Here is a 13,784-nt window from a genome sequence, read left to right on the forward strand (position 1 = left end):
GTCGCAGGTTCCTGTCATGTGATGAATGTGAGGTGCTGCTTGGAGGTCCTGTAGCCCCTTCTGCTCACTTCTGGCGTAACACCAGCTGTGGCAAACATCTGGACGACCACCTCATTAAACACAAGCACATGACTGTCAAGCAAGCAGGCCATCCTTCGGCTGTTGTGAGCGTGCGTGTGTGTATGGAAAAAGTGCTTGTCAAAGGAGGGCTAACTCAGCAGTATAACAGCTGGGGTGAGCACCGGTGTGTCCCATGGCCGTCAGCTACACGGCTACAGGGACTCGGATACACGGCTAGGGACTCGCTATCTGCTTAGCGTCAAAGCTGGATTTCCTGACAGGGATCTGGGCATCACTGCTAGACTGCAACGAAGTCACAGGACATGCAGACTTTGTGATTTCTCTGAAGAAGGTGTGTATGGGGGAGTGACGCCTTTTTGTGATGCGCCAAGCCAAATCCAAAATGAACGGGGTCAAGAGTGCAGTTCTAGACTTCCAGTCAGCACGATGGATTTTAAACATTTTCGACGGGAGACTACAATGCTGGCGTCTTCACAGGGGGGGGGGGGGGGGGGTTGGGTTTGGATCACAGCCTGGATCCGCCTACCTATCACAAAGAGCCGTGTGCTGGCAGTGATGCTCGTCACCACGTTGGTGGCCACACACTCCCACTCGCCGTGGTCCTCTTTGCTCAGAGACACAAACTGTAAGCTGCCACTTGGTAAGACGTTGTGCTTGCTTCTGCTCGGTCTCCCCACCTTCACCAGAAACCATAAACGCTTTTACATGCACATAATCACTATTTGTAATATTTTTACAGAAATGCAAGAAAGAAAACATTTTTCCATGTAAAAAAAAAAAACATTTTTCCATGTAATAGCCAATCATGTTTTGACTACTAACACTGTGAATCAAGATGAAAGCACGGGTTTAATTCCTACAGCATGCAGTAAAAGCTCATGTTCTCACAGCTCTCGTACTACAGAGGCACAACGTGCACACACACACACACACACTGCGATGTCGGGCGGAGTGGGGGGAGCATACCTTTCTCCAGGAGATGGTTGGAATCTCAGGGTCCCCAGAAGCAGCACAGGGGATGACGAGTTCTCGGCCGGCCTCCTGCCGATACTCCCCCCCGGGCCTCACGTTAAAGTAAGGGGGATCCTAGCAGCGCACGGAGACATCACCACACCAGCTGAGCTGCAAGCGCTGCCAATACGGCACCAGCTACCGCAACGAACAATGCTCTGTTTCCACTTACTACTGTGTCTACATCAGCAAGTGCATTCTGTAACAAGCGCTATATACGTTTATTTGAACGTGACGATTATTGTTCTGAAGAAGACAAGCGTGTGAGAGGGCAGCTGACCTTTAGCACCAGAGTGGCCGGAGGGGACTGTCCCATGGTTCCTAGGGCATTGTAAGGCACACAGGTGTAGGTGCCAAGGGAATCTTCAGTGACCTCTGCCACCCGAATACTTCCATCGGGCATCTGACTCCAACCTGGGTACTGCAACAGAGAGGCCAGGGGAAGATGGCACTCCGTTATCATGGTGTTCACAGCGTGGCGTCTGGTCACAGAAGGGCTGGTGGGTGGCGAACCTTTTCGACTCTTAAGGGGTAACCGTCTTTCTCCCATCGGACCGACAGGACAGGCGGGTTGGCGTCCACAGGGCAGCGGATGATTCCCGGGAGTTTCCTCGGGACGTAGATGACCGGAGGCATGTTGAGGACACGGGCAGGGTCTGAAGAAAAAATACGCAAAATGAACCGCGTACTCGTACGAGCTCGCATGAGAAGCAGAGCAGACGGACCTTGTGAATACGTGTGAATACCTCGTGAATATGTGTGAATACGTGTGAATACCTTGTGAATACCTGTGAATACCTCGTGAATACGTGTGAATACGTGTGAATACCTTGTGAATACCTGTGAATACCTCGTGAATACGTGTGAATACCTCGTGAATACGTGTGAATACCTCGAGAATACCTTGTGAATACCTGTGAATACCTCGTGAATACGTGTGAATACCTCGTGAATACGTGTGAATACCTCGTGAATATGTGTGAATACCTCGTGAATACGTGTGAATACCTCGTGAATTTGTGTGAATACCTCGTGAATATGTGTGAATACCTTGTGAATACGTGTGAATACCTCGTGAATACGTGTGAATACCTCGTGAATTTGTGTGAATACCTCATGAATACGTGTGAATACCTTGTGAATACGTGTGAATACCTCGTGAATACGTGTGAATACCTCGTGAATTTGTGTGAATACCTCGTGAATACCTGTGAATACCTCGTGAATACGTGTGAATACCTCGTGAATACGTGTGAATACCTCATGAATACCTCGTGAATTTGTGTGAATACCTTGTGAATACGTGTGAATACCTCGTGAATACGTGTGAATACCTTGTGAATACGTGTGAATACCTTGTGAATATGTGTGAATACCTCATGAATACCTTGTGAATTTGTGTGAATACCTCGTGAATATGTGTGAATACCTCGTGAATACCTCGTGAATATGTGTGAATACCTTGTGAATATGTGTGAATACCTTGTGAATATGTGTGAATACCTCATGAATACCTTGTGAATATGTGTGAATACCTCATGAATACATGTGAATACCTTGTGAATGCGTGTGAATACCTCGTGAATAGGCGTGGCCTCGCAGTGTGAGAGAACCTCTAGCTAAGGTGAAGCAACTCAAATGAAAATATTATGACATTCCACTCTGATTGTCTTGAGGGCTTGTACTTTAATCTCTCCTAACCATATATGAGCATAAGTACTGAGGAGAGTCCTGAGTAGGCAGTAGTGGGCAGTCATGGCCTGGTGGTTAGGGAACTGGTCTTGTGACCGGAGGGTCGTGGATTCGATTCCCAGACCTGAGACCATGACTGAGGTGCCCCTGAGCAAGGCCCTTAACCCTCAATTGCTCACTTGTATAAAAATTTGATTTAAAAAAAGTAAGGGCGGATAAGGGCTCTGGATAAGGGCGTCTGCCAAATGCCATAAATGTAAATGTAAATGAGTCCCAGGATGAGACAACATCTACACCATGACACAACGTACCAACATCATTCAAGAGTTGCCTGCTTCCCTCTATTATCTGAAGGAATTAGGAGCAGGAAATGCAGGGGGAACATTTCTAACGTCTTGTTTAAACATCTCGTTTGGGCCGTTCACTGCAGCGGATGTGAGGTTGGCCGGATGTAAGGTCACCTCCCTGTCTCCACAGCCGGCACCACACCGCACGTGAGCAGCTTACACGACAGACGTTCGGCACGAGCGGGGAAAGGCACGATGACGCACGTCGTGTCTGAGGAGAGCTGTCACCATGGGCGAGAGACAGGCGAGAGGCGGGGCTTATCCCCCATCAGGCAGTGCGGAGAGACGCCCTCGCACACTCCACAGACGTCTTGAAAGTGGGGCAGCATCACCTGCAGGGCTCTCAGAGGCACCGAGCAGGCCAGCGTCCGTCACCCAGCAGACACCAATTACCTGCTCTGACCGAACGGAAGCCCTCGCAGGCACGAGCAAAGCGTGATGGGCAGAGCAGGGCACTTGGGGCACCTAACCGTGTCTGTAGAGGGCACACTCACACTGCACTGTCAGGTAGGCAGAAGCCGAGGGAGAGATGCCCAGGCTGTTGCTAGGGCTGCAGGTGTATTTCCCAGCATCCTCGGGCTTCACACGAAAGATGATGAGGGTGCCGTCGATCAGGATACGAACTCGGAGCTTCAGGTCACTGTGGGAAGGAGAGACAGCCCGTGTAAAAGAAGCCATGTGAAGTGCACTAGGGAGTAGAGTGGCAGTGTGGTTTGGTTACTGGCAATTAGTGAGGAGGAGAACTAGTGTCACAAGTGAAGAGTGTTGTGCTTGTGATCAATAAGAATTTAATTTGAATGTTACATTTTTAGTTTACAAATTATAAGCAAATAAAAGTAGCATACAAACAAATACATAAAGCAAGATATGTAGTACACATAGTGTGTGTGTGTTGGGGGGGGGGGGGGGGTGTAGTCTCCAGCATGTCCACAGAACACACACAGTCAAAGAACAGCTACAGCTGCACTGATCAATATATGCACACTGCCTTCAAAGTGACGGACATATGAAACACATGAAAACACATGAAACAGGCAAACACACATGCGCGAGCGCTTTCAACTGCACGGCGCAGTAGTGAGCGCGATCATAACTTTACTTCTTGAAGTAGACGTTGTCCTCCTCCCAAAACCAGGTGTAGGTTAGGTTCCCTGGGTAGGCTTCTGCTTGGCACGTGAAGAGGGCATTCTGGGAAATATTCACCGTGATGTTCTCGGGGGGCGTCACAATGTAGGGAGGTCCTAGAATAAACACCACCCACTGAGTGTCAGTGACGTAATGATTATGGTCATTATGATTTCCCAAGAGAGTACAGCTCCGCCCCAGAGACTATAGCTCCTCCCAAGAGAGTACAGCTCCGCCCCAGAGAGCATAGCTCCTCCCAAGAGAGTACAGCTCCGCCCCAGAGAGCATAGCTCCTCCCAAGAGAGTACAGCTCCGCCCCAGAGAGCATAGCTCCTCCCAAGAGAGTACAGCTCCGCCCCAGAGAGCATAGCTCCTGCCAAGAGAGTACAGCTCCGCCCCAGTTTTGTTGTAAACAAAACAACCCATCATAATCTGACCAGGGGTGTTTTCAAATTATCTATGGACAGACCCCTCTTGGATGTCAATATCAGGATAAGCAACTACAGATTACTAAACAATCCTTAAATAGGTGCTTGTCTTAAAGACTCCTTCAGCCTTCAAAATGCTAAACGCTTTGTGTGAAGTTTAGCAAATGACCCAGCTACCAAAGGGATTCCAAGTAATGCTGTGACTTCTGCATATTAAGAGGACTGCACAAAAGTGTCTCGCAAGTGGGCTCCAGAACTGTCTCGCCTGGGCTCCAGAACTGTCTCGCCTGGGCTCCAGAACTGTCTCGCCTGGGCTCCCGTGCTGTGATTGCGGGAGATTCATGCAGAGTGTCTCTCCCGAGGCTCGCTGAGAATATTGCTTTTGCAAAAACAATATTGCCAGTTTACTAAATTCTAAGAAAACAAGCCTCGGGCAAGCAATATCAACTTGGCACCAGTCCGGCCATCTCCATCTGACTCCCCATGGCTGGAATGCGAGCAGCTTTTCTCCTCCAGATTACAGCGCTTCACAGCTCCGTCTCCTGGCAAGCTCACGCAAGGGGGCGTGGCCTCGCTGTTTGGCATCTGCGGGTCACGCAGTAAAAATACAAGGTGAATGATGGGCGGAGCTACCAGGGCGATAAAGGAGAACACTTCACCATTCTCCCACGTTCACCACAAATGGCGACGGGTCTCCAGCCTCAGCATTGGCTGCCGGTGCAGGCTCACACACTCACACACACACACACACACACACACACACACACACACACACACACACACACACACACACACACACACACACTGCCTGTCTGGGCTCTGTGAACTGGGAGGGAACGAGCAGGCTCCGGCCTTAAAGGAAGTGCTGATCAATTACATGCTGTCCTGCGTTCCAGAACTTGCCTCCGGGACAAGGAGCACAAAGCTATCGCCCTGAGCAGCTCCGGGGCATCTGGAGGTTCAAGCCCTCGTTCAAGGCAACAAAATGCAGCACACCAGGCCACATACAGACTCCTACAATCCAGTTCATAGTTTTTAGATTATCTTCATGCCCGTCACTCAGCACCTCTTGTAGAAGACGAAGTTCCTGTTATTAGTCCCCTTAGGGAAATTCCTCTTTACAGTGAACACATCCAGAGTGAAGACACACACACACCCGGAGCAGCGGACAGCCACCCAGGGAGCAATTGGGGACGTGAGGAGCCTTGATCAAGGACTCAGTATTACTGCTGGTTGGGGGTTAAGTAGCTTGATCAAGGGCACTTCAGCCAAGGCTACTGCTGGCTGCTTGTTTGCAGGGATTGAACTTCCAACCTTACAGGCCATGGCTCTAACCTTTAGGCCACAGCTTAGAAAGGTGTCATGAAAGCAGAAAAGGCCTATGGATTGGGAGTTTGGGCTGGGAACAGGAGAATCACTGGAAGGTCTATGTCAGCGCCAAACTAACTGATGGGAACTCAGAGAGCCGGCCCTTGGGGTAAAGTCCCTGTAGGAGCCCAGGTGACAGGTGTGATCAATGCTTGCCGATCGACCGTGAGGCGCTGAAGCTACTGAAATCTGTCCATGTGCTTAGTGAGTGCAGAAATGGATGGGAGACACCAATGTCTCCATACACATCACCTCAGACAATTAGGTCATTTACAAAATAAGTATTTGAACGCCCTGAGACTTTTCAAGGTCTCGCACTTAGAAATCATGGAGGTGCACGTTCACTTTGAGAGACATAATCTGAAAAAAATGGAAACCACAATGTATGACTTTTTAAATAATCTATTTGTGTGTTACTGCTGCAAATAAGTATTTGAACACCTGACAATCAACAAAAATTCTGGCCCTCATAGACCTGTTAGTCTGCCTCTAAAAAGTCCACATCCACTCCACTTATTGTTCTAAATTAGAAGCACCTGTTTGAGGTTGTTAGCTGTATAAACACACCTGTCCACCCCACACAATCAGTAAGACTCCAACTACTATCATGGCTAAGACCAAAGAGCTCTCCAAAAACACCAGAGACTAAATTGCCAATCAGCTTGGTGAAAAAAGATCAACTGTTGGAGCAATTATTATAAAATGGAAGAATCTAAACATGACGGTCAGTCTCCCTCAGACTGGAGCTCTATGTAAGATCTCACCTCGTGGTGTAGCAGTGATCGTAAGAAAGGTGAGGAACCAGCCCAGAACTACACGGGAGGAGCTGATCAATGACCTGATGAGAGCTGGCACCACTGTTTCCAAGGTTATTGTGCGTAATACACTAAGACGTCATAGCTTAAAGTCATGCATGACACCGAAGGTTCCCCTGCTTAAATCAGCACACGTCCAGGTCTTAAGTTCACCCATGACCATGTAGATGATCCAGAGGAGTCATGGGAGAAAGTTCTGTGGTCAGATGAGACCAAAATATAATTTTTTGGTCTTAATTCCACTCACCGTGTTTGGAGGACAAAGAATGATGAGTACCATCCCAAAAACACCATCCCTACTGTGAAGTATGGGGGTGGAAGCATCATGGTTTGGGGGTGTTTTTCTGCACATGGGACAGGACGACTGCACTGTATTAAGGAGAGGATGACCAGGGTCATGTATTGCGAGATTTTGGGGAACAACCTACCCTCAGTTACCCTCAGTTAGAGCACTGAAGATGGGTCGTGGCTGGGTCTTTCAACATGACAATGACCCAAAGCACACACCCAGGATAACCAAGGAGTGGCTCTGTAAGAAGCATATCAAGGTTCTGGAGTGGCCTAGCCAGTCTGCAGACCTAAACCCTATAGAAAATCTTTGGACGGAGCTCAAACTCTGTGTTTCCCAGTGACAGCCCAGAAACCTGGATGATCTGGAAAAGATCTGTGTGGAGGAATGGGCCAAAATCCCTGCTGCAGTGTGTGCAAACCTGATGAAAAACTACATGAAACGTTTGACCTCTGTAATTGCAAACAAAGGTTACTGTGCCAAATATTAACATTGATTTTCACCAGTGTTCAAATACTTATTTTCAGCAGTAGCACACAAATAAACTATAAAAAAATCATACATTGTGATTTTTTTTTAGATTATGTATCTCACAGTAGACATGCATCCTAAGATGAAAATTTCAGACCCCTCCATAATTTCTAAGTGGGAGAACTTGAAAGTCGCAGGGTTCGTATTCAAATACATATATTCCTCACTGTACACTGTGGTGTCTACACCTACAATTAGCCCACCTATACCTCAGGAACTACCTGAGGAACTACCTCAGGATTCAGACTAACGATGTACTGTAAGCAGGACAAGGAGAAAAGTCCGTCAATGGGCTCTTGACGCTTTCAGTCAACAGGATCTCACTGCACAGAGCAGAAATAACTCAGTGGATCTAGATGTGACGTAGCCTTAGTGTCAGAGAAATCTGTCCTAGCTGAATAAATGTTTAACAAGCAAACAAACTAATAGAAACTGAACAGCATTTCACCAAAAAACAGTCTTATCCAAACTTCTCCTCTCCTAAAATAGGAGTACATCTGCTTCTCAGACACCCCAGGAACAAGTGCACGTTGAAATGTACTTTTGTGTCTCATGACATTCTTGATTATCTAAATTATCATTACGACTATCATGACGTTTTGAGCCACACTGCCCAGTCCGTATTATCAGAAGTGCCTGACGTAATCAGCTGTGGACAGTCGAGCTCCACCGTTCCTCCGACATCATGGGGTTGTGAAGTTGAAGCGTCCTCACCTTGTACGAGCAGACGGGTGGTGTGGAGAGCCTCGCCCTGGTCACTGTGAGCGCGGCAGCTGTACGCACCTCGATCGTCCCGCGTGATGCCCTGAACCGTCAGACTCCCGTCACTGACCTGCACACACACACACCGCCATTACCACACACAGTACCATCATCACCACACACACCGCCATTACCACACACAGTACCATCATCACAACAAACCGCCATCATCACCACACACACCGCCATTACCACACACAGTACCATCATCACCACACACACCGCCATTACCACACACAGTACCATCATCACAACAAAACACCATCATCACCACACACACCCTACCATTACCACACACACCGCCATTACCACACACAGTACCATCATCACAACAAACCGCCATCATCACCACACACACCGCCATTACCACACACAGTACCATCATCACCACAAACCGCCAACATCACCACACACACTGCCATTACCACACACAGTACCATCATCACACACACTACCATCATCACCACACACACCCTACCATTACCACACACACTGCCATCACCACACCCACACCACCATTACCACACACACCACCATCATCACCACAAACCGCTATCATCACCACACACACCGCCATTACCACACACAGTACCATCATCACACACACCGCCATCACCACACACACCACCATCACCACACACACACCACCATCACCACACACACCATTATTACCATTCACAATACCATCACCACACACACACCACCATCACCACACACCACTATTACAACACACAATACCATCACCACACACACACACCACCATCACCACACACACCACTATTACCACACACAATACCATCACCACACACACACCACCATCACCACACACACCACTATTACCACACACAATACCATCACCACACACACCACCATCATCACCACACACAGCATGCTGATTGGGTTGACGGGCAGCACACACTCTGTCCAACTTATAAATGTGCATAAATTGCTCTAAATGTAAATTCTGAGACATTCAAAGACATGCCGTAGGAGTAATGTGTTCTTTTCCGTTGTGAAAAAGAGATGATAAATGAAAACTATGATGAAGAATGATAGACAAACTAAACTATATATCAGTGATATCAGCACCGTGCCCTGTTTCATAATGCCATCCGACTGCAGTGTCTAACATCAAAACGCAGGGCCCGTCATGCTGAGTTCAGACTGCTTGTGAAGGCCCAATCACAGAGCCCTCCAGAGCAGCTGCACAAACGTGCATGGCTGCTCTCTCTGAGCAGAGCTATATGAAGCACACTAACATATGATCGCTGCTCAATAGCTAATCTCTTCATCTCAGAGCCACTTCAGTTTATAGGACGTAAACCGGCAGGTGCCTTAATGCCTGAAATCGAAGTGTTTGCTGCCGTTAGTATTTTTGGTGTAAGTGTTCGTCATCTTCGTGTACGGTGCACTCACTACATTCACCGCACTAAATCAGGGTTATGTTCAGCGTTGGGTTCATGGCTGTGTGCAGGGTGGTGTTCAGGGCCGTGTGCAGGGCTTTGATCAGGACTGTGTTCAGGAGTGTGTTCAGTGCTGTGTTCAGGGCTGTGTTCAGGGTTGTGTGGAGGGCTGTGTTCAGGGCTGTGTGCAGGGCTGTGTTAAGTGCTGTGTCCAGTGCTGTGTTCAGGACTGTGTTCAGTGCTGTGTTCAGGACTGTGTTCAAGGCTGTGTTCAAGACTGTGTCCATCCCTGTCAAGTGTTTGGGTCAGAGGTTAGAGGACACACACTTGATTGTTCTTCCCACACAATATCCAAGGTGTGTCAGGCCTTGCTGGACAGTCAGCACTCTACACACACACACACACACACACACACACACACACACTACCCCTGCTATCTCATCACTGTCATGTCACTGTCAGACCCGTCACCCTGATGACGCAGGTAAGATGGGGTAATAAACTCCCACGAGCCATCGATGCACTACAGCTGTGAGGTAACCGTGAGACACTGGCCGTGTTCAGGGCTCTCCACGCTGGCTGTTTCTGCCCCTGCATTCCTTCCTTTCTGCCCCATCCTGGCCATGACGGGGCGGTGGGGGGGCAGACGTGCTGGCTGGCCTCGCCGCTCCTCTTAAAGGTGATGTCACGGCACATCGCTGCCACGGAAACGTCTCACGGCACAGCCGCCGCTGCCCTGGGCAACGGCTTTGGGGGGGACGCTACACACACACTCTTTGTGGGGCAGTGAGGGAGGTGACAGGGTGAGAAGATCAGAGGGTGAGAGAATAAAAGGGTGAATGAGAGTGTAAAAGGGAAAGAAGGTGAGAGGGTCACAAGGTGAAACATGACACTATGAGAGGGTGATCATGTGTTAGAGTGAGAGAGAGTGAGAACAAAAGCACTAGACAGCACTGGGTGAGGTGAGGTGAGACAGGCAGAGGTGAGGTGAGACAGGGAGAGGTGGGGTGAGACAGGGAGAGATGAAGTGAGACAGGGAGAGATGAAGTGTGACAGGGAGAGGTGAGGTGAGACAGGGAGAGGTGGGGTGAGACAGGGAGAGATGAAGTGAGACAGGGAGAGATGAAGTGAGACAGGGAGAGGTGAGGTGAGACAGGGAGAGGTGAGGTGAGACAGGGAGAGATGAAGTGAGACAGGGAGAGGTGAGGTGAGACAGCGAGAGGTGATGTGAGACAGGGAGAGGTGATGTGAGACAGGGAGAGATGAAGTGTGACAGGGAGAGGTGAGGTGAGACAGGGAGAGGTGGGGTGAGACAGGGAGAGATGAAGTGAGACAGGGAGAGATGAAGTGAGACAGGGAGAGGTGAGGTGAGACAGGGAGAGGTGAGGTGAGACAGGGAGAGATGAAGTGAGACAGGGAGAGGTGAGGTGAGACAGCGAGAGGTGATGTGAGACAGGGAGAGATGAAGTGTGACAGGGAGAGGTGAGGTGAGACAGGGAGAGATGAAGTGAGACAGGGAGAGGTGAGGTGAGACAGCGAGAGGTGATGTGAGACAGGGAGAGATGAAGTGTGACAGGGAGAGGTGAGGTGAGACAGGGAGAGGTGGGGTGAGACAGGGAGAGATGAAGTGAGACAGGGAGAGATGAAGTGAGACAGGGAGAGGTGAGGTGAGACAGGGAGAGATGAAGTGAGACAGGGAGAGGTGAGGTGAGACAGGGAGAGGTGAGGTGAGACAGGGAGAGATGAGGTGAGACAGGGAGAGGTGAGGTGAGACAGGGAGAGGTGAGGTGAGACAGGGACAGGTGGGGTGAGACAGGGAGAGATGAAGTGAGACAGGGAGAGGTGAGGTGAGACAGGGAGAGATGAAGTGAGACAGGGAGAGGTGAGGTGAGACTGGGAGAGGTGAGGTGAGACAGGGAGAGGTGAGGTGAGACAGGGAGAGGTGAGGTGAGACAGGGAGAGATGAAGTGAGACAGGGAGAGGTGAGGTGAGACAGCGAGAGGTGATGTGAGACAGGGAGAGGTGAGGTGAGACAGGGAGAGGTGAGGTGAGACAGGGAGGGGTGGGGTGAGACAGGGAGAGGTGAGGTGAGACAGGGAGAGATGAGGTGAGACAGGGAGAGGTGAGGTGAGACAGGGAGAGGTGAGGTGAGACAGGGAGAGATGAGGTGAGACAGGGAGAGATGAGGTGAGACAGGGAGAGATGAAGTGAGACAGGGAGAGGTGAGGTGAGACAGCGAGAGGTGATGTGAGACAGGGAGAGGTGAGGTGAGACAGGGAGAGGTGAGGTGAGACAGGGAGGGGTGGGGTGAGACAGGGAGAGGTGAGGTGAGGTGAGTCTAGCTTAACTGGTGTCATTTATATGGTAAAGGAAATGTACTCAAACAACCTTGGGAAATGGGAAAGATAAAAGGAGAAAAGAGAGGGGAGGAGAGAGCAGAGGAGAGAAGAGAAAAGAAAAGAGAGGAGAGGAGAGAAGGAGAGGGGAGAGAGGAGAAGAAAGGAGGGTAGAACACCTGCTACCTCAGGGGACACCCCCCCCCCCCCCCCTCCACACACACACACACACACACACACACACACACACACACTCTGATGTGCTGTCAGACATCTCCTGCAGCTCCAGGCTGCTCTGTCACTCCCAACAGGAGCATCTATTCTGCAGCTGGGCGGGGCCTGAGCTGGCGGTCGCTAGGGCTTGGGGCTCCGCCCACACCATTGTCCCGCTGTCACCTGTCAGTCCTGCGAGAGCTGCGGGGTTAACTCTCTCAGTCCCGAACACAGGAAGCAGCAGTTCTGCTATACGCTCAGTGCCAACAGTACCGTGGCTGAGACAGCCGCTATTTGAGGGTTAGGATGAAAAATGGGACACGATTTATTTTCTGCTGCACTTAATGAATAATAAAAATACACTGCTAAATCACCTGGAGTGTCCCCCAGGGGGCGCCACGCCGGGCGTGCATGCAGGTGTAGGTGGTGGGGGCAGAGCGGGGGGCAGCGTACCGTGTATTTTTTGTTGCTAGCCAGCTGCTGTCCGTCTCGTAGCCAGGTGACCACGGGCTTGGGGTTCCCGAAGGCGGAGCAGATCAGGGTGATACTGCCCCCCTCCCTCGCCTCCACGTACTGGGGGGGCGTGTCTGTGAATGTAGGGGGCGCTGTAAGAGGAACCAGAGAGAAACGGCAGGTCAGACCAGACGAACAGAACGATCCACCCGACACGACCCGTCGTCTCTTCAAGGCCCTGATCCCGTTTGCCACATTCCAGGACATCACCGACAAGTCGTGCACTGTGTTGATGATGAAAGGTCTCGCCGCACCCTCATTAATAACATCCCGCACACACGAATGCTCATATAGCCAGAGAGGGAGAACAAAGAACCACAGTGCTGTGTGAAATCAATGAAATAATCTACAGTTTTACATCTGCTTACGAGACTTTTCTCAACACACACGTTTGTGCTGAACAACTTCAATCAGGCTACAATTCCATATCTATAGCAACGTTTTATGTAAACTCCTACGTATAAGAAGTTGCATTTAATTCACGTGCACGTTTAGAATATTCATGTGTATGTTAGAATATTCATATGCATGTTAGAATATTCATGCATATGATTAAATGCTGTGCAGTAATACAAGGAAAATTCTACATTGTGTGGCACTGAATGTGGGTGACAGTTGTCCTGTGGTAGTTTATCTTATTCCTGACATCTTGTATCCTGCGCAAAAAGAACAAGGAAAACCATTAGAAGCTCTGACCAACCTACTGGTGCCGTGGTGCAGCACACACCAGCTCGCTTCTCAAGAGTTCATCCCCCCTGCTCCATCACACCTCTGAAAAGCACCAAACGTCTCCATACAGAAAAGGTTCAGGAGGTTCCAGGATGATGAACATGTAGCCTCACGGTAGCACGTTCTCCGCCCTTCAGGAGG

The 13,784-nt window shown here is 49.7% G+C and overlaps 1 protein-coding gene across 1 annotated transcript in view; it reads right to left on the reverse strand.

The window, feature by feature from the left end:
• The window catches only part of LOC143477769 (protein turtle homolog B-like), a 47,476-nt gene that overhangs the window by 10,383 nt on the left and 23,309 nt on the right, over window positions 1-13,784 (reverse strand). Inside the window, 8 exon segments of the mRNA XM_076976516.1 lie at window positions 608-758; window positions 1,048-1,167; window positions 1,373-1,513; window positions 1,606-1,748; window positions 3,626-3,771; window positions 4,231-4,372; window positions 8,402-8,519; window positions 12,855-13,006. Coding sequence (XP_076832631.1) covers window positions 608-758; window positions 1,048-1,167; window positions 1,373-1,513; window positions 1,606-1,748; window positions 3,626-3,771; window positions 4,231-4,372; window positions 8,402-8,519; window positions 12,855-13,006 — 1,113 coding nt within the window.

Source organism: Brachyhypopomus gauderio, chromosome 16 (assembly GCF_052324685.1).
Source record: "Brachyhypopomus gauderio isolate BG-103 chromosome 16, BGAUD_0.2, whole genome shotgun sequence".
NCBI lineage: Eukaryota > Metazoa > Chordata > Actinopteri > Gymnotiformes > Hypopomidae > Brachyhypopomus > Brachyhypopomus gauderio.